This window comes from Podarcis bocagei, assembly GCF_964188305.1.
Source record: "Podarcis bocagei genome assembly, chromosome: 1".
NCBI classification, from domain to species: domain Eukaryota; kingdom Metazoa; phylum Chordata; class Lepidosauria; order Squamata; family Lacertidae; genus Podarcis; species Podarcis bocagei.
Window position 1 is genome coordinate 6,501,032 of NC_138125.1, and position 22,268 is coordinate 6,523,299.

At 46.2% G+C, this 22,268-nt stretch overlaps 2 protein-coding genes and 1 long non-coding RNA gene across 6 annotated transcripts in view; 2 read left to right on the forward strand and 1 right to left on the reverse strand.

The window, feature by feature from the left end:
* Positions 1 to 22,268, forward strand: part of LOC308587474 — a 306,756-nt gene that overhangs the window by 236,452 nt on the left and 48,036 nt on the right. The gene's annotated exons all lie outside the window — the stretch shown is intronic.
* Positions 1 to 22,268, reverse strand: part of TBPL2 (TATA-box binding protein like 2) — a 119,227-nt gene that overhangs the window by 76,608 nt on the left and 20,351 nt on the right. The window lies entirely within an intron of this gene.
* ARMH4 (armadillo like helical domain containing 4) overlaps positions 1 to 22,268 on the forward strand; it is a 71,056-nt gene that overhangs the window by 31,431 nt on the left and 17,357 nt on the right. For 2 of the 4 annotated variants that reach the window (XM_081192118.1, XM_081192116.1), the window contains one exon: positions 11,154 to 11,436. In XM_081192118.1, coding sequence (XP_081048244.1) covers positions 11,154 to 11,436 — 283 coding nt within the window. Of the gene's footprint in view, positions 1 to 11,148; positions 11,437 to 22,268 lie in introns of those variants that run through there. The other 2 variants (XM_081192119.1, XM_081192117.1) reach the window with 2 other exon arrangements.

Consider the following 22,268-nt stretch of genomic DNA (forward strand, 5'->3'; position numbering starts at 1 on the left):
CAGCTGTGCTACATCAGCTCTTGTTTACAGCATGTTCACCAGAACGGTGTTATGAAAGCTGTTACCTGCCTGGGTCCTAGTGGGACAGATGGACTATGAATCATGGAAGGAGAGAGAGAAATAGGACATTCCAATTATGATTTTCTTTGCTTGAGGGTAAGATTGGACTTGTTTCCTGCTTGTTCTTCCAATTAGCAATCACTCTTTGGACTCGGCTGCAGGCTTGTTCCTTTGTTATAATAAGCAACATCCCATTTGGGCTCTTATAATTAATGTGCTAATGGGCTTCTGAGCAGGATTCGTTCCAAGGACTGGTTTCTCCCAAGCAACTTATTAAGAACCGCTGCAGCCTAATGGGTAGTTTGTGGCTGTGTGTGTGTGTGTGTTGGAACAGTAATGCTTCTGAAAACTGTTGCTGGAAACATTGGGAAGGGAGCGTGGCTGGGGAAACCCAGCCAGATGGGCGGGGTATAAATAAATAATTATTATTACTAGCATGCGTCAAAAGGGACGCGGGTGGCGCTGTGGGTTAAACCACAGAGCCTAGGACTTGCCGATCAGAAGGTCGGTGGTTTGAATCCCCATAACGGGGTGAGCTCCCGTTGCTTAGTCCCTGCTCCTGCCAACCTAGCAGTTCGAAAGCACGTCAAGGTGCAAGTAGATAATTAGGTACCGCTCCAGTGGGAAGGTAAACGGCGTTTCTGTGCGCTGCTCTGGTTCGCCAGAAGTGGCTTAGTCATATTGGCCACATGACCCGGAAGCTGTCTGCGGACAAACGCTGGCTCCCTCGGCCTATAGAGCGAGATGAGCGCGCAACCCCAGAGTTGGTCACGACTGGACCTAATGGTCAGGGGTCCCTTTACCTTTACCTATTATTCAAAAAGATAAGAACCCATAATAAACAAACAACAAACAAAAAGCATCTGGATATGCTTGTCTAAAGAAAAATGTTTTCAGTAGGCACCAAGAAAGAGCACAATACAGGTAGGGATGTGGGTGGCGCTGTGGTTCGAGCGTCTTTGGCTTGCCGATCAGAAGGTCGGCGGTTCGAATCCCCATGACAGGGTGAGCTCCCGTTGCTCTGTCTCAGCTCCTGCCAACCTAGCAGTTCGAAAGCACACCAGTGCAAGTAGATAAATAGGTACCACTGTGGCAGGAAGGTAAATGGCGTTTCTGTGTGCTCTGGTTTCCGTCACGGTGTTTCGTTGCATCAGAAGCGGTTTAGTCTATGGACAAATGTTGGCTCCCTCAGCCTGAAAATGCTCCCATTATCGCCAGCCAACACATCCAGTGATCATGGATGATGGGTGTTGTAGTCCAACAACATATTGTGAACCGCACTGAGATCTATGGATGAATGGTGGTATATACATTAAACAAACAAACAAACAAATGTGGGGGGGAGCACAAGTGTCTCCCCCCTCCAATTCTACATGAATCTACTTATGTGTCTCAACAGAGGCTTTCCCATGGGGCCTCCCGATTTTTCCTTTTTAAAAAAAAAAGATGCAAAAAGTAAGAACATTTTTGTTCTGATTGCAAATAATTGGGAGGGAGATGCATGTATATGAAGAGAAAAGAATTAGAAGGCCATCAGAGCCCTAATTACAAACTGTTTTTCAAAAAGCAAACATTCTGCTGATTCTCTGCAGTGCTGTTGAAAATGAAAACGAGTTTGCAAAGAAGTGTCGAGAATCCAGCTCGACATCAGTAAGAAAATCAGTCAGAAATCAGTCTCACACCAAGATGACTTGAAGAAAAAGCTTTGGCTTCAGCCGTGCCATGTTTATTGTGTGTAGTAAAAAACAGATCATCCTCTCTCCTCCAGCACTGCGCTTTCTCTGCCTGGTACTCAAAGGTACCAAATCAAAGGAATGCAACCTTGCTTTTGCCCACAGACAAAGAGAGTGTTATGTTACGTGAGCCAATCATCAGTCTAGCATGAGGTGTTCACGTGCCCATCATGCTCTTAGCAATATCTCGTGCTGTAAAATCACTCTGCAATAATAAGAACTCTGCTCATGCTCTTATGTACAAGCAATCATTTTCCCACATGCCCTCTTTTCTTGTTTATATTATAAGAGGGAATCTTAATCAGAATCATATATCTCATTACCTAAGCGTTTATATTTTGCAACATAAATTCCCCTTGTAACCCCTATGGTGGGCCTTGGTCGAAACCACCATGCAATATATTGGGAAATCAAAGAAAGCAAGCATTGAATAATAAAACCAACAATACATGCAATTACAATCAATAATATTTTTCTTAACCATAATCCATTAGGCAACCAAGAAAATAACCAATCCCATGGATCAAAACCTTCAGGTGGATTCAAAGGATTATGGGTTATCATTTGTTCCATATAATCAATAGTAGTGGAGATATTGGTTGATTGATAAGTTATATACATACAACAATGAAAATGAATTAAGGCACAAATTCCACCTTTAGAGGCAAAGATTACATTTAAAGCATAAAAAGTTTATAAAGCAACTTCTCTCATTTCTGACTTTTTTTTTTTGTTAATTATTTTTAATTATTTTTAAAACAAAGATGATAGAATTAAAAAAAAAGCTTCGGTCCAATTTGCCACAGAATAACCATAAATCAGATTGAAGCAAACATGTAGATTTACTGCTCTTTCTCATCCAGTTGAACCAAACATAAAAATCTCTACACGCAGCCTGTTGGTCATAAGTCATGTAAGTTGTGACATTATTAACTGAGACTTTCGGCCTATCACTCATAGTGGTAATATTAAGAAAAATAAGAAGATCCATTAACATACTCATAGGTCCAATTACAATATGGATAATGACCTAAAAATATACTATTATGATTAAAACGAAAACAATAAGGCACTATTTTTACAAGCAACAAAACACAGGTGATAAACTTATACGATTGTCCTTCATATTATTGCTAATCTTAAATGAAGCATTTACTGGAATGCTAGAATACCACCACCAAAAAAGGCTCAAAGCTTTTTAAAGTTTTTTTTTTTTAAATCATTTTTCTCAGCAGCTAAAAAGCACTAGCCAAGCATATTTCGCTTCAAGCATATTCCGCTTGCTGTAACTAAAAAGATTGCAACAAGGTCGAGAACAGAGCCCATTGTCTTCTCAGGCCCTGTTAAAGAACCATATTGCAATCTGCTTTCTGTCCGGGAACCATGCCAAAGCACAAAAATGAAACAACTGGAACACACTAAAATCCCCTCACCCCTCCCTTGCCAAGAGTCCACAATAGTTCCAAGACAGCCCTCTGTACATGCTCAGGTGAACACATCATAAGGCAGGACTCCTGAGGGAGGAGAGAAAAAAAAATATATCTGGGGGGTAAAATCCAAGTGATGCCAATAAGGATGAGAATGGTAAATTAGTCCAATGGCTGTTTCCGAGCAACCTGCGTGGTATTTCGTGGCTCGATTATTGGCATGTAAAAACCATAATCCAGAAGAAGTCACACAACCATTTCTGCAGATACAGGAGCCCATTTGCTGTAAATAAGTCTGATGTATTGCTCCTTGTACTGCTGAGTCAAAAATCCAAGCCCAATGAAACGTGGTGACACAGAGGCAGTGTCCACAGTGAGATGTACCTTAGAAAATGGAGCCAAAGAAGGCGTGTGGGTGACATCCATTTGCCAAATTGCCAGGGGATGCAGGCCTCTAGGGTTGACTGCATCAAAAGAAATGACTGTGATCTTGTCTGCTGGATCCTTATGTCCTTTAAGGGCAGAAAATAGTGGAGACAAAGTGGAAGTGGGCAGGTCCAAATAACTCTTTATCCAATTCAGCTGTCCAAGAATTTGTTGTAAATCCACCAGTTTAAGATGATCAGGGAACTGTAGTTGAGGCGTAACTGGAATGGCTGCAGATGCTGTCAGCTTGTGTCCCAGGTACGTAATAGGTAAAGTCCGCTGGATTTTTTCTTTAGCCACTGTCAAGCCAACAGGTTTTATCCTTTGCAGGATTTTGGGACACGGCGGAGGACAAGGCCGTGGCTAGCTTTGTGCATCTCAGTGCCCACTGACTGGCAGGCTGTAAGGATATCAGCAATGGCTATATTTGATGTTGTCATCAAAGGGCACATCAAAGGATGTTGCTTATGGTTCTCATTTACATTAGTGAACGCAAGCTGGCGTACAGTCAGGTCTTGTGCTGCCAGGTCCTGAACTTGCCGCTTGAAGGTATTATACAAGCGATCAACAAATTGTCCATAGGGCTTTGCAAGGCCCTGTCTGACGCTTCCCAATAGGCCACCGTGCTCATTCCTGTCATCAGGGACAGAGGCCAGAGCCTCTTGGGCTGAGGCTGTGGTGGCTGCCCAATACATAGGATCAAGGGCCAACTGTTGGGCAATAGGAAGAAAATTGCCTCCTCCCGTCAGCCCATCAAGAACATCAGTTTGGGTCAGCATGACGGGGGCTGGGGGTGCAGGAGCAATCACAGGAAAGAGATTTGGAGTATCAGAATCAAAAGGCAGCAACGGAGCAGCAGTACAAAGAGTCTCTTCTTGGAGAGGAGTGGAAATGGGGGGTGCTGAATGCGAAGAATGCAGAGGAGGGACGACAGGAGCCGAAGGAGAAAAAATGTCTGCCTGTTTGGGAGGCTGATAAGATGGTGCTTCTGAAGGCAGCATGAGGACTGGGAGGGGGGGCAAAGGAGCTGAAGCAGCGGCCAGGAGGAGATTTGTAGGAGTTAGGCTTGAGATAGCCTTATAAACCTTACAGCAGGCATGCAAAACTTTGACATCAATCTGAGGATGGTTTTGGAAAAATTGTCCTATCTTTTCCCAGTCTTTTAAACTATAATTCCCATGCTGAGGAAACCAGGGACAGTGAATATCCAATGCTTCTATAAGAGACACGATATCAGCATCTGAGACAAGAAGGCTGTTGCTGGCCAAAAGAGATTTAAGGTCTTCAAAAAACTTTTTCTGTGGTGGAGAGAGAGACTGCCCCATAATGGCAAAAGAAAAAGGGGGGGTTGGGAGCACTCACCAGGGATCCACTAGGTGGATGAACGACGCGTCTGCAGCCCTTGCCGGGCGAGATGAGTGCTGATAAGTCCTTAACGTAGTCCAGAATCACATACACGGGGTACCAAGGGAGCACTCACCGGGATCCATAGTGGATGAAAGACGCGTGGTGAGCGCTGAACGATGAGAAACAACGTGGAGTCCAAAGGTAGTCACACGGGGCACCAAATGTCGAGAATCCAGCTCGACATCAGTAAGAAAATCAGTCAGAAATCAGTCTCACACCAAGATGACTTGAAGAAAAAGCTTTGGCTTCAGCCGTGCCATGTTTATTGTGTGTAGTAAAAAACAGATCATCCTCTCTCCTCCAGCACTGCGCTTTCTCTGCCTGGTACTCAAAGGTACCAAATCAAAGGAATGCAACCTTGCTTTTGCCCACAGACAAAGAGAGTGTTATGTTACGTGAGCCAATCATCAGTCTAGCATGAGGTGTTCACGTGCCCATCATGCTCTTAGCAATATCTCGTGCTGTAAAATCACTCTGCAATAATAAGAACTCTGCTCATGCTCTTATGTACAAGCAATCATTTTCCCACAAAGAAGGTCGTTTGGCTCAGCAAACTTCTACCTTCTCTCTCTCTCCCTGCATTTTCAAACAGCACCCAAAGAAACCCAAACTTGCATGAAAAGCAGGGTCTTGTGTGATACAGGAAAACTGCCTGGTACTGCATCAGACCATTGTCTAATCTTGCTCAGTACTGTCTGCACTGATTGGCAGCTGCTCTCCAGGGTGTCAGGCAGGGACTATTTCCCAGCCCTACCCAGAGATGCCATTGAATATTGACCTTCTGCAGTGAGCTTCATGGCCAAATAGAAATTTGAACCCAGGCCTCTCAGATTCTCCTCTGGTGCTCTAACTGCAATACCACACAGCCCCTCCTCTGGCGAATAACCCCTGCATGCAAATCCGAATGAACACACAAGCTTTGTGGCGAGAAAATCAGGATGAATATTCAGTAAAGGAGGTTGTTTTAAGGAACCTTTGGCTCAGTCGGTAGAGCACAAGACTCTTGATCTCAGGGTTGCGGGTTTGAGACCTGTGCTGGGCCAAAAGTTTCCTGCGTTGGACTAGGAAACCCTAGTCCAGCTCTACAATTCTATGGTTCCGATTTTGTTGCATTTCTGCCTGCAGTTACCGTATTTTTCGCTCTATAAAATGCACTTTTCCCCTCCTAAAAAGTAAGGGGAAAGGTGTGTGCGTCTTATGGAGCGAATTCAGGCTGCGCGGCTAAGCCAGAAGCTAGAACAGCTAGAGGGATCGCTGCGCAGCGCTCCCTCTCGCTGTTCTAGCTTCTAGCTTAACCCCTCAGTCCCTTCCCCCACCTCCCGGAAAAGCCCCCAAGAGCTGTGCTCCCTTTAAAAGAGCCACGTGGAGCATGTGCGCGGCTCTTGGGGGCTTTCCTCCCTCCTCAGGGAAAAGCCTGCAAGCGCCGCACACAAACTTCACGCGGCTCGTGAAAGGGAGCACTGAGCAGAGCCTGGGATGCATAGAGGCTCTGCTCAGAGCTCCCTTTAAAGATTTTTTCCCCCTTGCATTCCCCTTCTAAAAACTAGGTGCGTCTTATGTTCAGGTGCGTCTTATGGAGTGAAAAAAAACGGTAGGTGACGGCAACCTCTGCGCTGGTGGAACTTTATCTGGAAGCCTGCACTTCTTCCCGGTGACCAAGAGATGGCAGTGTTTCCTATTGTTTCTGAGCAATTTAATCAGGAGCAGAGCATTAGGGCAAAATGTTTTAGGAGAAAACAGAGCCATTCTGCATAGAATCTTAGAATTGTAGGTTTGGAAGGGACCCTGTAAAGGTAAAGGGTAAAGGGTCCCCTGACCATTAGGTCCAGTCGTGACCGACTCTGGGGTTGCAGTGCTCATCTCGCTTTATTGGCCAAGGGAGCCGGTGTACAGCTTCCGGGTCATGTGGCCAGCATGACTAAGCCACTTCTGGCAAACCAGAGCAGCGCACGGAAACACCGTTTAGCTTCCTGCCGGAGCAGTACCTATTTATCTACTTGCACTTCAATGTGCTTTCGAACTGCTAGGTTGGCAGGAGCAGGGAACGAGCAACGGAAGCTCACCCCGTCGTGGGGATTCGAACCGCCGACCTTCTGATTGGCAAGTCCTAGGCTCTGTGGTTTAACCCACAGCACCACCTGAGTCCCTAAGGGACCCTGTAAAAGGTAAAGGGACCCCTGACCATTAGGTCCACTCGTGGCCGACTCTGGGGTTGTGGCGCTCATCTCGCTTTACTGGCCGAGGGAGCCGGCGTACAGCTTCCGGGTCATGTGGCCAGCAGGACTAATCCGCTTCTGGCAAACCAGAGCAGCGCACGGAAACGCCGTTTACCTTCCTGCCGGAGTGGTACCTATTTATCTACTTGCACTTTGACGTGCTTTTGAACTGCTAGGTTGGCAGGAGCAGGGACCCTGAGGGTCATCTAAATCCAGCCCCCTGCAATGCAGTAATATGCAGCTGCCCCATACGGAGAATCGAACCTGCAACCTTGGCGTTATCGGCACCAAGCTCTAACCAGCTGAGCTATCCGCTGGCCCCAAATGCCAGGCAGTATGGGGCTGCAGCAACCCACAACTTCCCGATGAGACTTCCCGATGACTGCGATTCCTGCCTCTTTTTTGTTCCCTTGGGGGGTTCCCCAGCTGGAGCCCCCCCCCGACTCGTCGGCAGCACCCAGCCAAGCCAAGCCATGACAGGGGCTACTTGCCATTGGTAGCACCCTGGTGTTAAATGTGTCGTTGCATCAATACGCCTGGTGTTTTGTTCTTAAATGGGAGTAGCTGCGCAGCCCTTCTCGAGCAGAATCAGGACTGCAGTCCTTTCACCCTTTCCTTCCTTGTGACCCTGATTAAAATTGTTGCAGGAATTTATGTATAGGTTGGGGGGGGGGGTTGCCCCTCCAGCAGATACCATGCACATGCAGCCCACTACCAAAATCAGCACAATCGCTTTTGTGACTTTTGTCCCCACAAAACACTTCATCACAGTTTCTTCCTGTCTATTCAAAGGGCCTTTGCTGCACGATACCAAATGTTAACAATTCACTGATAAATGTCTCTATGTACTGGCTCACTGGGAAAACTTCAGAAATTCATCTAGACATGTGAGCTCAGCTGCTCAGCAGCTCCCCTGCCTGAGTGATAATTCCTGGCATCCTGATACCTGAGTGCCAGACAGGTAGCCATTCCAGAAATAACAAACCCAGATGAAGACAAAAGGGTGGGAAATAGGGAAATGTAAATATCTCTTTTGTTCCACTTGATGGGTGTTTGGTGGAGGGCAAGGAGAACCACGGGGCAGGGTCCAGGATGCTCAGATTACTGCCACCAGACCTCTCCTTTCATGATGTAACCGTGATGTATGAGTGATGTACCGTATTTTTCGCCCCATAAGACGCACCGGCCCATAAGACGCACCTAGATTTTAGGGGGGGAAATAAAGGGAAAAAAATTTATTTCCCCCCCAGGTGCGCTGCGCTAATCCAGAAGCTTGGGGCAAGCTGAGGTCAGCGCGCCCCAAGCTTCTGCGTGCCGGCAAGCAGTCCGCTGCCGCCCCAAGCCTCCCGCACCCGGCAGGAGGTCCCGCCGGGTGCGCAAGGCTTGGGGCGGCAGCGGACTGCTTGCGCGCACCTAGAAGCTTGGGGCGTGCTGAGCTCAGCACGCCCCAAGCTTCTGCATGCCGGCAAGCAGTCCGCTGCCGCCCCAAGCCTCCCGCACCCGGCAGGAGGTCCCGCCGGGTGCGCGAGGCTTGGGGCGGCAGCGGACTGCTTACGCGCACCTAGAAGCTTGGGGCCAGCTGAGCTCAGCCCGCCCCAAGCTTCTCGGTGCGCGCAAGCAGTCCGCTGCCGCCCCAAGCCTCGCGCACCCGGCGGGACCTCCTGCCGGGTGCGCGAGGCTTGCAGACACTTGCCCGAAGCAGGGGGAGCCCTCCAGAGGGCTCCCCGTGCTTCGGGCGACAGGCTGCCGCCCCAAGCCTCGCGCACCCGGTCGGACCTCCTGCCGGGCGCACGAGGCTCGCAGGCATTCGCCCCATAAGACGCACCCCGATTTCCCCTTCATTTTTGGAGGGGAAAAAGTGCGTCTTATGGGGCGAAAAATGCGGTAGTTTTTTTTTAGGTGTAACATGGGGATTAGCAGCTAATAAAAGTTTGGGTTCTCTTTTGTTCGGGGCTTCCATCTTGTTCCACCTTGTGGGAGTCCTGTCGCGACAGTCTTCAATAAAGACCAAGCCTACTGGCTGCTGTTTTGCTCTGGTATTCCTGGCTGGTGTCCTTGTTTTTTGTCCAAGGGAGCCCTCAGATTTCACCATTAACAAAATACTACTACTACTACTACTACTACTACTAATTAATCTCCAGGCTGGGCTCCTCCATGGAGGAAATGGCTACTAGCTATTTACGATGGCTTGGCTTGGCTTCCACAGTCGGAAGCCCCGAAGAGCAGAAATGGCCAGAAATACTGAAAAAAAAATCTTTAGACCTGGCCAATTTGGCCAACTATTGCCCAGCCTCAAATCTTCCATTCTTGGGCAAGGTGATTGAGCGGGTGGTTGCTGAACAACTCCAGGCACGCCTGGAGGATGCGGACCATTTGGATCCCTTCCAATTGGGATTCAGGCCTCACCATGGGACTGAAACCGCCTTGGCCACACTGGTCGATGATCTCCGGTAGGGTTGGGACAAAGGTGAAAGCTGTTTCCTAGTTCTGCTGGATCTCTCAGCGGCCTTTGACACCATCGACCATAACATTCTTCTGGACCATCTAGGGGAGCTGGGAGCTGGGATATACTGTTTTACAGTGGTTCTGTTCCTTTCTCCTGGGCTGTGTCGAGAAAGTGGTGTTGGGGGATGAGTGTTCAGACCCCTGGGCTCTCACTTGTGGGGTGCCTCAGCGTTTCGTCCTCTCCCCCATGCTTTTTAACATCTACATGCAGCTGCTGGGAGAGATCATCAGGGGGTTTGGGCTGGATGTCTACCAGTACGTGGATGATACCCGGCTCTACCTCTCTTTCAAATCGGAACCAGTGAAGACGGGGTATAAATATTATTATTATTATTATTATTATTATTATTATTATTATTATTATTATTATTATTATTATTATTATTATCATCATTGTCAGGGGTTTAGGAGCAGAGGCACGGGCAAGGGAGGAAACAGAGAGCGAAGGGGAGGAGGCAGAAGAAAAGATGAGTGATGACGACGACCCGAGATCTCCTAGTCTTTCCAGTGAATCAGAGGATTCACAGAAAGGAGCACCAGTGGCCAGGGCAAGGGGGGCACCCCAGGAAGATAGAGCCAGAGGGGACTCAGCGGGGAGCAGCTGGAAATCGGGACCAGCGTCACCGCCAGGAAGCAGGGAAGAGGAAGGGAGCCAAGGGGGAAGCGCTGGCAGCTCACCACAGGAGGGAGGGCAGGAGTCAGGAGTGGCCACACCTCCATCGGGGAGCGAAGAAACGGTTAAGAGGAAAGTGGAAGGTTGGGCGCGCGCGCCAAGTTCAAATGCAGAGGAAGGCGGCGCAGTAAGCAGCCCCGAAAGGGAACCAGGTCCTAAAGCCCGGCGCAAGGAGGCAGGAGGGTCCGGGTCAGCGTCAGAAGAATCCCGGAAGGAAGAAGCCCCGGGGGGTAGAGGGACCCAGAGGAGGACAGTCAGGCGGAAAAGGTGGAGCAAGGCTAGGATATTAAGTTGGTGCACACGGGGCGGAGACTCAGACGGAGCTTCGCCGATCTAGCTACTAGACGTAGAGTTTGCGCGCAGCAGCGTGAGAATGGAAACTGTAATTCAATAAAGACTTTTACTTAATGATCGCTGGCTAGCGTGATCCTCTGTGAGCTAGGATCTTCAAGCAGCTCTGACAATCATCATTATCATCATTATCATCATTATCATCATTATTATTATCTGCCCTGGATGCTGTAACCGAGATTCCTGAATTGCCTCTAGCACAACAAAATGGTCATCACCTGTTCAGCCTTTCTGCATAGATGCTTCTTCCACTTTGCTGCGGCCATCCCTCTCGTGGACTCCGATTATATCAATGGACCCCTGTGTCTTTCTCAATATTGTGCTTGTTCTTCTCTCTCCTGCCTTTCTAGAGGAGGAGGAAGAGGAGGAGGAGGAAGAAGAGGAGGAGGAGGAGGAAGAAGAAGAGGAGGAGCCGGAGGAGGAAGCAGATGAGGAAGACGATGGCAACGAAGAGGAGAGGGACCCAAATTCCATGGACGAAAGCTTGGACGAAGACGCCAACCTGTCCAGCTTCACTCTTCCTGGGGAGGCGTCTCAGGAACCCCTGGAAGGGCTTGATAACCCAGCCGGGGAGCTCTCTGGGGTCTCCTACCAAGTGCCGAGTGCCATCGAATGGGAACAACAGAACCAAGGGCTAGGTAAGCAAAATGCGTTCTCTGCGGTGGCGGGCAAGTTTTGCGGCAGCGATCCCTCCCAGTACTTTTCTGAGCACAATTCAAAGTATTGGTGCTGACCTTTAAAGCCCTAAACGGCCTCGGTCCAGTATACCTGAAGGAGCGTCTCCACCCCCATAGTTCTGCCCGGACATTAAGGTCCAGCTCCGAGGGCCTTCTGGCGGATCCCTCACTGCAAGAAGCCAAGTTACAGGGAACCAGGCAGAGGGCCTTCTCGGTGGTGGCGCCCGCCCTATAGAACGCCCTCCCATCAGATGTCAAAGAGAAAAATAACTACCAGACTTTTAGAAGACATCTGAAGGCAGCCCTGTTTAGGGAAGCTTTTAATGTTTAATAGGTTATTGTATTTTAGTGTTTTGTTGGAAGCCTCCCAGAGTGGCTGGGGGAACCCAGCCAGATGGGCGGGGTATAAATAAATTATTATTATTATTATTGAAAGTTTGCTGGGGATGGGATTCATTCTCGCAAACTGAGCACCCACACCCCAAAACCCCGTTGTAAATGTTTCAGGCAGCAGCTCAGAGTTAAGCCAGATATTTGGCTGTGTAGGCGACTGACACCCTGTTTTGCACCCTGACAGAAACACCTTTCCATTTTAGGGAATTTGACCTGCTGTGATGTTTGCTTTGCCCTGGGGCCACATTACAGGTGTTTGGAGCCTGTTTTGGGGGGATTCGGATTTGGGAAGACATCTAAATATGGCTGGGTAAACCTGTCCGTTCCAGCCAATGATTTCCCCACGTTTTTTAAAATATTAAATCATGCTTCTAGCCCTCATGTTGGGTGTTTGTGCACAAGGCAGCAGCCAAGAAGGACTTCCAGTGTTTGGACCACTGTTCTGTTTGTTTTCTTTTTCTATTTCCTATTTCTCTTGTTTTCTCTTGGCATTTTTAACGTTCATAAAAAGCTGGGGGGAGGGGCGGGGGCGGTGTGGAGAAAGAATTCCTTTTCATTGGACTGAGAGGGACACAAACAGGAAGGGGATAGTCAGAGGAGGGGAGTCACTGCCGGAAAGGCAGGGTAGAAAGGATCTCCCAGGTGGGAGATGAGAGGGTCTATATCTCTGTTTGTGGATAAATGACAGGATATATATGATATAAGGGATGCGGGTGGCGCTGTGGATTAAACCACAGAGGACGTGCCGATCGGAAGGTTGGCGCTTCGAATTCCCACGACGGGATGAGCTCCCGTTGCTCGGTCCTTGCTCCTGCCAACCTAGCAGTTCAAAAGCACGTCAAAGTGCAAGTAGATAAATAGGTACCACGCTGGCGGGAAGGTAAACGGCGTTTCCGTGCACTGCTCTGGTTCGCCAGAAGCGGCTTAGTCATGCTGGCCACATGACCCGGAAGCTGTACGCCGGCTCCCTTGGCCAATAAAGCGAGATGAGCGCCGCAACCCCAGAGTCGGCCACGACTGGACCTAATGGTCAGGGGTCCCTTTACCTATATATGATATAAAGAGAATGAAGGGCCTTATAGGTATTTTCCCCCATCTTTTTTCTCTTGCTTTTATATCTTTTGGTTCTTTTTAATATTCTTGTTCTCCAAACTAGTTTGATTCTTACTGTATTTTACATCAAAAATTGCCAACATATATATATCTTTAATGGAAAGAGTGAGGTGGAATAATAATAATAATAATAATAATAATAATAATAATAATAATAATGATGATGGAGGGAGATGGTCCTTGAGTTATTGGGGTCCTGAACTGCACAAGGCAAAATGTGGGAAATAACAACAGCAGCAGCAGCAGCAACAACAATAATAATAATAATAGAGGAAATGTGGTTCTTGAGTTATTGGAGTCCTGAACTTCACAAGGCTTTGCAGGTCGAAACCAACACTTTTAATTGGAAACTAACTGGTAGGCAGTGCAGTTCCGCCAGGAATGATATTTAAAAAACCAGAACAGAAATAGGAGCATTGTGTGTGATGTAGCTGTCTTGCGAAAAGTCTTCGTAGCAGCACAAACATCAACACACCACGTTCCTATCATCACGATACCTTCCTTCCGTTTATGATATTTTGCCCTTTTTGTGTGAAAAGCTTGGAAGGGGTGGGCTATCTTGAGAGGAGGGGATATGAAAACCTCCCGCAGAAGCCTTTCTTTTCAGTAAACAAATCAATCACATTTTGTTTGCCCTGAGACCCCGAGAGAGGGTTGCGCTGGAATCCATTAGGAAAAAAAATAATGTACGAAACCGTGTAGTTCTCGGCTTCCAATAACAGGATAATTGCCTCTGACCTCGAGCGGCCGTTGCCTTTCAAAACTTGGAGATCGGCATTAATCAGCAGGGGGAATCGATAGAGCGGGTCTTTCCAGAGAGGTTGTTCTGGCATTGGTAGCTGTTTCCCATTAGTCTATTAGCAATTTGGAACCACCCGACATTTTGCTGTCAGCAGCGGCTGGGCAAGAAGGTTTATTGATCCGTGGGGATCGTGGCACAGTCTCCTCCAACCTGGTGCCCTCCAGCTGCCAAGAAGGACATTGGAAAGCTGGAAGGTGTGCAGAGGAAGGCGACCAAGATGATCAAGGGTCTGTGAAATATACTCAGAGTCGAGAGTGGATTTCATGCTCTTTATTCAGCTCATAGCGGTGAGGAGGAATGGAAGTTCCCCCAGAATGTCTGCTTTATATACATTATTTACACAATGGGTCCCAAGTGATTGGCTAAATCCGGGATTCACCTGTAGGCCAATCAGGTTGCGGATTCACTTCCACCTGGAGCTGGATTGGGTGGCTCCTGTGGACCAATCATACTGCTGCATTATTCTAGGACCAATCAGACTGCTCCATTCTGAATCCTATTGTTCTAGGACCAATCAGACTGATGCATTCTGGATCCTATTGTTCTAGGACCAGTCAGACTGCTGCATTTTGGATCCTATTCAACTCAGTACATAACAGTCTGAAAGCCAAGCCTGATGAGGAACGGTTGAAGGAGCTGGGGATGTTTAGTCTGGAGAAGAGAACACATAGTTGACATGATAGCCATCTTCAGGTATCTAAAGGAGGATGGAACAAGCTTGCTTTCCACTGCTCCAGAGGGCAGTGGATTCAAATTACATTAAAGAAGAGTGCAACTAAATTCAGGGGGGAAATTCTAGCAGTAAGACCTGTTTAGTAGTGAAATGGTCTCTCTCAGGAAATTGTGGATTCTTCTTCCTCGGAGGTTTTTAAGCAGAGGCTGGAGGGCCACTAACTGCATATGATTCTATTACTGCAGTATTGCGAAAGAACGATGTCAATCAACATTTGATGATCTCCTTCTCCACAATAGAAAGTGTCCTTTCATACTGCATCACGGTGTGGGACGCTGGTTTGACATCAACAGATAGGAAGCGCCTACACAGGGTGGTGAATACAGCACAAGATATTATGGGCTGGATGAAATAGCAGAAGATAGTTGGCTCAGGAGAGTGAGGAAAATTCTCAGGGATGATTCACACCCTGACCGGCACTTTCTTGATCTCCTGCCCTCGGGCAGAAGATATAGAAGCATGATTAGTCGCACCAACAGGGTAAAGAACAGCTTCTATTTGTTAGGCTGCTGAATGAAAAGATAACAACAGGGCAACTGACTTTTGGGTTTGGTGGGTGTGCGTCAGTAAAGGAGGAGAATTAAGACTAAGAGAGCTGAGTGGGGGGTGCTCGTGTATTCTCACTGTATACAAGTTGTAAAGGTAAAGGTAAAGGTACCCCTGCCCGTATGGGCCAGTCGTGTCCGACTCTAGGGTTGTGCGCTCATCTCACTTAAGAGGCCGGGAGCCAGCGCTGTCCGCAGACACTTCCGGGTCACGTGGCCAGCGTGACGAAGCTGCTCTGGCGAGCCAGCACCAGCGCAGCACACGGAAACGCTGTTTACCTTCCCGCTATAAAGCGGTACCTATTTATCTACTTGCACTTAGGAGTGCTTTCGAACTGCTAGGTAGGCAGGAGCTGGGACCGAAAGACGGGAGCTCACCCCGCTGCGGGGATTCGAACCGCTGACCATGCGATTGGCAAGCCCTAGGCGCTGAGGTTTTACCCACAGCGCCACCCGCGTCCCATTATACAAGTTGTACAAGTGACAATAAAATATTTCAATATCTTCAATTTCCCATTAGCCCCAGCCCAGCTCAGCTTTGTCCCCTAGCTCCTAATCATGGACTCAGTTGTTGTTGTTGTTGTTGTTGTTGTTGTTGTTGTTGTTGTTGTTGTTGTTGTTGTTGTTGTTGTTGTTGTTGTTTTGTCTTCTTCTTCTTCTTCTTCTTCTTCTTCTTCTTCTTCTTCTTCTTCTTCTATGATTCTATAAGAAGATTCCACCTAAACATTAGGAAGAACTTCCTGACAGTAAGAGCTGTTCGACAGTGGAATTTGCTGCCAAGGAGTGTGGTGGAGTCTCCTACTTTGGAGGTCTTTAAGCAAAGGCTTGACAACCATATATCAGGAGTGCTCTGGTGGTGTTTCCTGCTTGGCAGGGGGTTGGACTCGATGGCCCTTGTGGTCTCTTCCAACTCTATGATTCTATGATTCTATGACTCTATGATTCTATGATTCTTCTTCTTTTTAAAAAGACTTTATTGAAGTAAATCAAACAGATCAATGCAATAAAAATAACAGGCACACAAAAAAGCAGTGCAGGATATCCAAGAGAGACTTAAGATTAGGTTTGTAGTGTGCTTAAAGACCATTAGGGAAACCAAATTTTACATCATCCCAGTGCTGTATTTACGTATAAGCTAAACAAGCTATAGCTTAGGGCCCCACTCTCTTGGGGCCCCCCAAAAAAATTAAAGAAAAAAACACACCACTGGATGTAGATTTCAAAACTGTATTTCAGTTCAACAATTACTTTGATAAAATACATATTTTGTTATGTGCGAATGGCTTTAGATGCCTATTAGGTCCATCAATTACCATATAGCATATATTCAACACAAAAAACAGTGACAATTTCTTGTTGACAAAGGACAGCTGGACATATCAAGGGCCTCATTACCTTCAGGAGCTTAGGGCCTCATCAAACCTAAATCCGGCCCTGTATACGGAAGTTTTTTAATGTTTAAAGTTTTATTAAGTTTTCATATATGTTGGAAGCCTTCTTATTTTCTTATGGACTGAATTTTCCCCTCCCCACCCCTAATTGTTGCCTAAGATTCTTGTCTGCAGGCTAAGACAACAAGAAGAAAGGACCGACCACTTTTAAGGCTCTAGTCTTCAGCCTCTGATCTCAACGCAGTGCCGGATTTACGCAGAAGCTAAACAAGCTATAGATTAGGGCCCCACTCTCTTGCCCCCCCCCAAAAAAAAATTAAAGGAAAACTGGATGTACATTTCCAAAATATAAGATAAAAAACAAATAAATTAAAACCTACATACAGCAACAGTGTTTGGTGTTGTGTAGGTTCCTGTGATGTAAGTTATGGGCCCCGCCTGCTAGCCTGCTCCCTCAAATATCACTGGTTTGCTCCTTTCTATATATAGGGTGCCTACATTCTGCATGGACTGGTTGCATAGCAACATGCAGCATGCGGCTGCAGACTGCAGTGCAGCACAGTTGAATGCAGGTCAAGCTGTTGTACCTGTTATCTAATATTAAAGAGTGCTTGCAGACTGATGATCAGGCAGCATAGACTAAGGGTATGAGTCTTATGCCTGCTGGTTGATTTCATGTAATACATAACTTATTTATTTTGATCCCATTATAAAAATATTCATCTTTATTATTTAGTAGGCCTACACAGCGGTACCTCTAGTTGCAGACTTAATCCGTTTCGGGGTGCCATCCGCAACTAGGGCACCTCTTCTGCATGTGTGTGTGTTGCGAACCCGGAAGTAAACACTTCTGTGTTTGCTGTGTTCATAAGCTGAAAGTCCGTAACAAGAGCAGAATGCAACTAGAGGTACCACTGTATTATTATTTACTAGTACAGTTCCCTATTACCCCGACTTGCTACTATAATACTATATATAAATATTATAATTATATTAAATGTTTTACTTCCTTATAAAGGCCCCCATTACCTTCAGTAGCTTAGGGCCCCATCAAACCTAAATCCAGCCCTGTATTGTCCTGTGGAGTCCAGAGTCCTGCGTGTCTGTATTTGTCGTGTATAAGGTACAAAATGTAGTGAAATAGCTCTTGAGCATGCAGATCTGAGCTTGTAGCGAGGGGGTTCAGGCATGCCCTATCTAGGTGAGTTCACATGGCGAAAGAGAACAGAAAAAGGAGGAAACATAACTTCCTTCCTTCCAGGTGAGGGGCGTGGCCTAATTGCGTCTAGGAATACACCTCTGTGGTCTTAACCCTTTCATGCATTAACTAGCTCCGTGCCCTCTGGTTATATTTGACTACCAATTTTCCACACGAGCTTCAGAGCTTCTGAATGACTCATGAGATCTTAGCGACACTTTCACCTTTTTTTTGAAAACCAAATTTTCATTTTCCTCCGCTCAGTTGCGCAAACTCTGCTCTGGTTCATTATCCCCCATTATCCCTTTGAATCTTAATGAATAGCTGCGGTTGTAATTGCAGCCTTGGTGGGAAATGTCACATTAACACCACTCTGTGTTTACAAAGCCCCGGCGTTTCTCTAAATGGGGAAAGGTGGAATAATTATTGCTTTCATTCGGCCCCGTGACGGATATGTTAAAAGCCGGCGCTCCTGAGAGAGGAGCTTCCCTGTGATTAAGGGAACCAGGAAGTGTCTGTCAAAAGTCTGACACAATGCGTTGATAAATTGTTTTGCATGGTGTGGGGCCAGCATCCGATTAGGACCTGGGAGACATGGGTTCGGCTCCCGCACTCAGCTGGGAAATTCATACAATGACCTTGAGCTAGACACCATCTCTCGGTTGCGACAGTAAGAACAAGGAGGGAGGGAACCGGGTACACTGCCTTGAGCTATCGGCAGGAAGAGTGGGATGTTAATGTAACAAATAAATAATAATAATAAAATCATAGAATTGTAGAATGCAGGAATGTGCAGCTGTCCCATACAGGGATCGAACCTGCAACCTTGGTGTTATCAGGACTACAATCTAACCCAGTGAGCTATCCAGGCTTCATGTAAAATGTAGGAAGGTTTTACTCAGTTGTCTTTGCTATTTAAAATGTGTGGTGTAAGTGGTCATTATTGTCTTGGAAGATGTTTATTAAGGCCAATTCTGGGGTGCTTTCTAATACTTGCTTGGTTATTTTACTTATTTCTCGTATGGTTGTTGTCCAGAATAGTTGGATTTTGGGGCACTCATCTTTCCCTCCCTCTACCTCTTTCCCCCTTTTCTTCCTAATGTCTCAACAAATGAAACTGATTTGTAAAAATGGGGAAAAAATATGAGAGAGGGACATTGCACACACTTTTGTAAATCAACAAAATCATTAATAATAAAAAAAAATAAGTATACAGAATATTTTTATTTTTAAAAGTACAATGAACCAATACAGTTACAGTCCTGGAAAGCAAGTGAAAGCAATTGTAATAAAAAGTTAAAATAAAATAAAAAAGTGTGGTGTTTCGCCCCCCTCCTTTCTCTCCTATCAGAAGGAGATTGCAAACCTAGATCGAAATCTCCATTTTGCTATTAATCCAAAGCTGGGAGGTTAATATTCCCCCTAAACCCTGTTAATCTTTTTAAAAAGTCGTCATTGCAAGTTGCCACGGTTGATGCCGTAAGTTATGGGCTTACGCCGCAGGCATGTCCAAAGTCCGTTTGGGGGGCCTAATTTGGCTCGCCGGTCGATTTAATTTGGCCCCCGTGGCAGGATATGTCTCTGGGGTAAAATCCCCAAAAAAGCTCAAGAACTTCAATCCTAAAAAAAGTTCAACAGCTTTTCGGTAAAATTGTAAAAAAAGCTCAAGAACTTCAATCCTAAAGAAAGCTCAACAACTCTGGCCGGACCTCACGCATGTTCACTCCATCAAATCTAGCCCTCTTTGAAAAAAGTCTGGGCGTTTTATCTGAGAGAACAAATTGTCTCCCTACAGCCTTATCCCTGTTCCAGGTACCACATACTACCAGTTCTGCATTTGTAAGAAATCGACCCCCACTTCTTCTTTTCCTCCAGAGATTTCCCTGCGAAAGCCTGCTCTTTAAAGCTCAATTGGAGCAAACAGCAATCCGCAGAAAACCTGGGCGCTAAATGAATGAATGCTTTTTATGGAGAAAACATGGGGCACTGAATAACTGTGAATACTGTAGTAGATAGGTAGCCGTGTTGGTCTGCCATAGTCAAAATAAAAAAATTCCTTCCAGTAGCACCTTAAAGACCAACTAAGTTAGTTCTTGGTATGAGCTTTCGTGTGCATGCACACTTCTTCAGATACATCTGAAGAAGTGTGCATGCACACGAAAGCTCATACCAAGAACTAACTTAGTTGGTCTTTAAGGTGCTACTGGAAGGAATTTTTTTATTTTGACTATGGCAGACCAACACGGCTACCTATCTACTACTGGAACCATGGAAGGCACCACATTGAGCCGCATGAAATGGAAGTCCATCAACCTCACCAAGAAACTTGCACAGGTACAGACTGATATCTTCTTTCTTACTAAATGCAAGAACCTGGACATTATACCCAAGGGTCTTAGAATTAAGAACCCTCTACAATCCACGTATCCCACTGAATATGCAAGAAAACTATGCAACACTGTGTATCTGAAGAAGTGTGCATGCACACGAAAGCTCATACCAAGAACTAACTTAGTTGGTCTTTAAGGTGCTACTGGAAGGAATTTTTTTATTTTGACTATGGCAGACCAACACGGCTACCTATCTACTACTGGAACCATGGAAGGCACCACATTGAGCCGCATGAAATGGAAGTCCATCAACCTCACCAAGAAACTTGCACAGGTACAGACTGATATCTTCTTTCTTACTAAATGCAAGAACCTGGACATTATACCCAAGGGTCTTAGAATTAAGAACCCTCTACAATCCACGTATCCCACTGAATATGCAAGAAAACTATGCAACACTGTGTATCTGAAGAAGTGTGCATGCACACGAAAGCTCATACCAAGAACTAACTTAGTTGGTCTTTAAGGTGCTACTGGAAGGAATTTTTTTATTTTGTGAATACTGGTCTACCTTTAAAAAAAAAAGATTTAAGAAAGCTTGCTAACATCGAGGTAGCTTGTCATGTAGCTTTGTTTGTTCTGCCTCTAGCAAAATTCAGTTTTGTTCACGATCGTGTTGTAAATTAGGACTTTAGCATTCGGGTGTTTTTTAAATCAGCGACTGGCTGGTGCCTAGCCAAGATTTCACACTGTGAAAATCTTGTTGTTATGGCTAATGGCTCAAAAAGTAACACTGCACCGAACTGATCAAGGGGAAAGAATAAAAAAGCAGAGAGAAGAGAAAGTAATATTAATAAGGGATCTTTCTGTCTAACAGGGAATGATGGCTTTTGTTGATTAAATCTAAAGTTTTTTCACAATTCCTCTCTTAGAAAGGGCACCTGCTTGGGGTATTGAATAATAAGGAAACTGATTTCAATTAAATTGATTAATTGGAGAAAGGCAGTGACTAATACACTAAAAATGATTTTGTCAGTTGACTGCCCTATTGGAAAATGGATGTTCGAGAGCTGAGTCACACCTAATGAAAGCCGCCAGGGCTCATAGGTGTTTATAGGAATTGCAAATATTTTGTAGCCTGCCTTCTGTTCTTTCATTTGATTTTTTTTCCAAAAAAAGAGAAAGCATTATTGGCAATTAATTAAGTTACACAAGAAAAATTATGTGCCGAAGAGGGACTTCCAGTTGAAAAAGACAAAACTTGTTCCTATAGCTACACGTATAATTAAAGACACTAGTCTTCATTGAAAAAAAACACCCTATTAATATTCTGTGTACACAGTTCAACAAATTATTAGATTTTGACCTGTGCAATCTCTGGAGCTGGGAGGATATCTTCATATTTCGTTTTCCTTACTTTCTCATGCTTAGAAATATAGAAAATCTATTCCCTGCCCTAGGTACTTTTATTTTGACTTGGCAAGACAGGTCCCTGCCAATTTTCATTTTAGCAGACAAGGAGACCGAAAGCAAGAAAATGAGTCTGAGTTAGAGGAGGGTGTCAGAATGAGACTCTGTTGTGTTAGCCCTGTGTCCAGGGCAGCTGTTTATCAGCTCCATCTGGTACGCAGGCTGAGACCCTGTCTGCCCGCGGACTGTCTCACCAGAGTGGTGCATGCTCTGGTTATCTCCCGCTTGGACTACTGCAATGCGCTCTACGTGGGGCTGCCTTTGAAGGTGACCCGGAAACTGCAATTAATCCAGAATGCGGCAGCTAGACTGGTGACTGGGAGTGGCCACCGGGACCACATAACACCGGTTCTGAGAGATCTGCATTGGCTCCCAGTACGTTTCCGAGCACAATTCAAAGTGTTGGTGCTGACCTTGAAAGCCCTAAACGGCCTCGGTCCTGTATACCTGAAGGAGCGTCTTCACCCCCATCGTTCAGCCCGGACACTGAGGTCCAGCGCCAAGGGCCTTCTGGCTGTTCCCTCACTGTGAGAAGGCCCTTGGAGCTGGACCTCAGTGTCCGGGCTGGACGATAGGGGTAGAGACGCTCCTTCAGGGATACTGGGCCAAGGCCGTTTAGGGCTTTAAAGATGATCCTCAGGGTCCCTTCCAACTACTTGAGTTGATGCCGCCCATCTGACTGGGTTGGCCCCAGCCACTCTGGGCAGCTTAAAGCAACGTCAAACACAGTCAAACATCACTGTGTCAGCAGTGGGGTTTGTGTGTGAAGTTTCAATAGCCAAGGTATATATAATGCCAAGGCCGACTGAGCCTCTTGG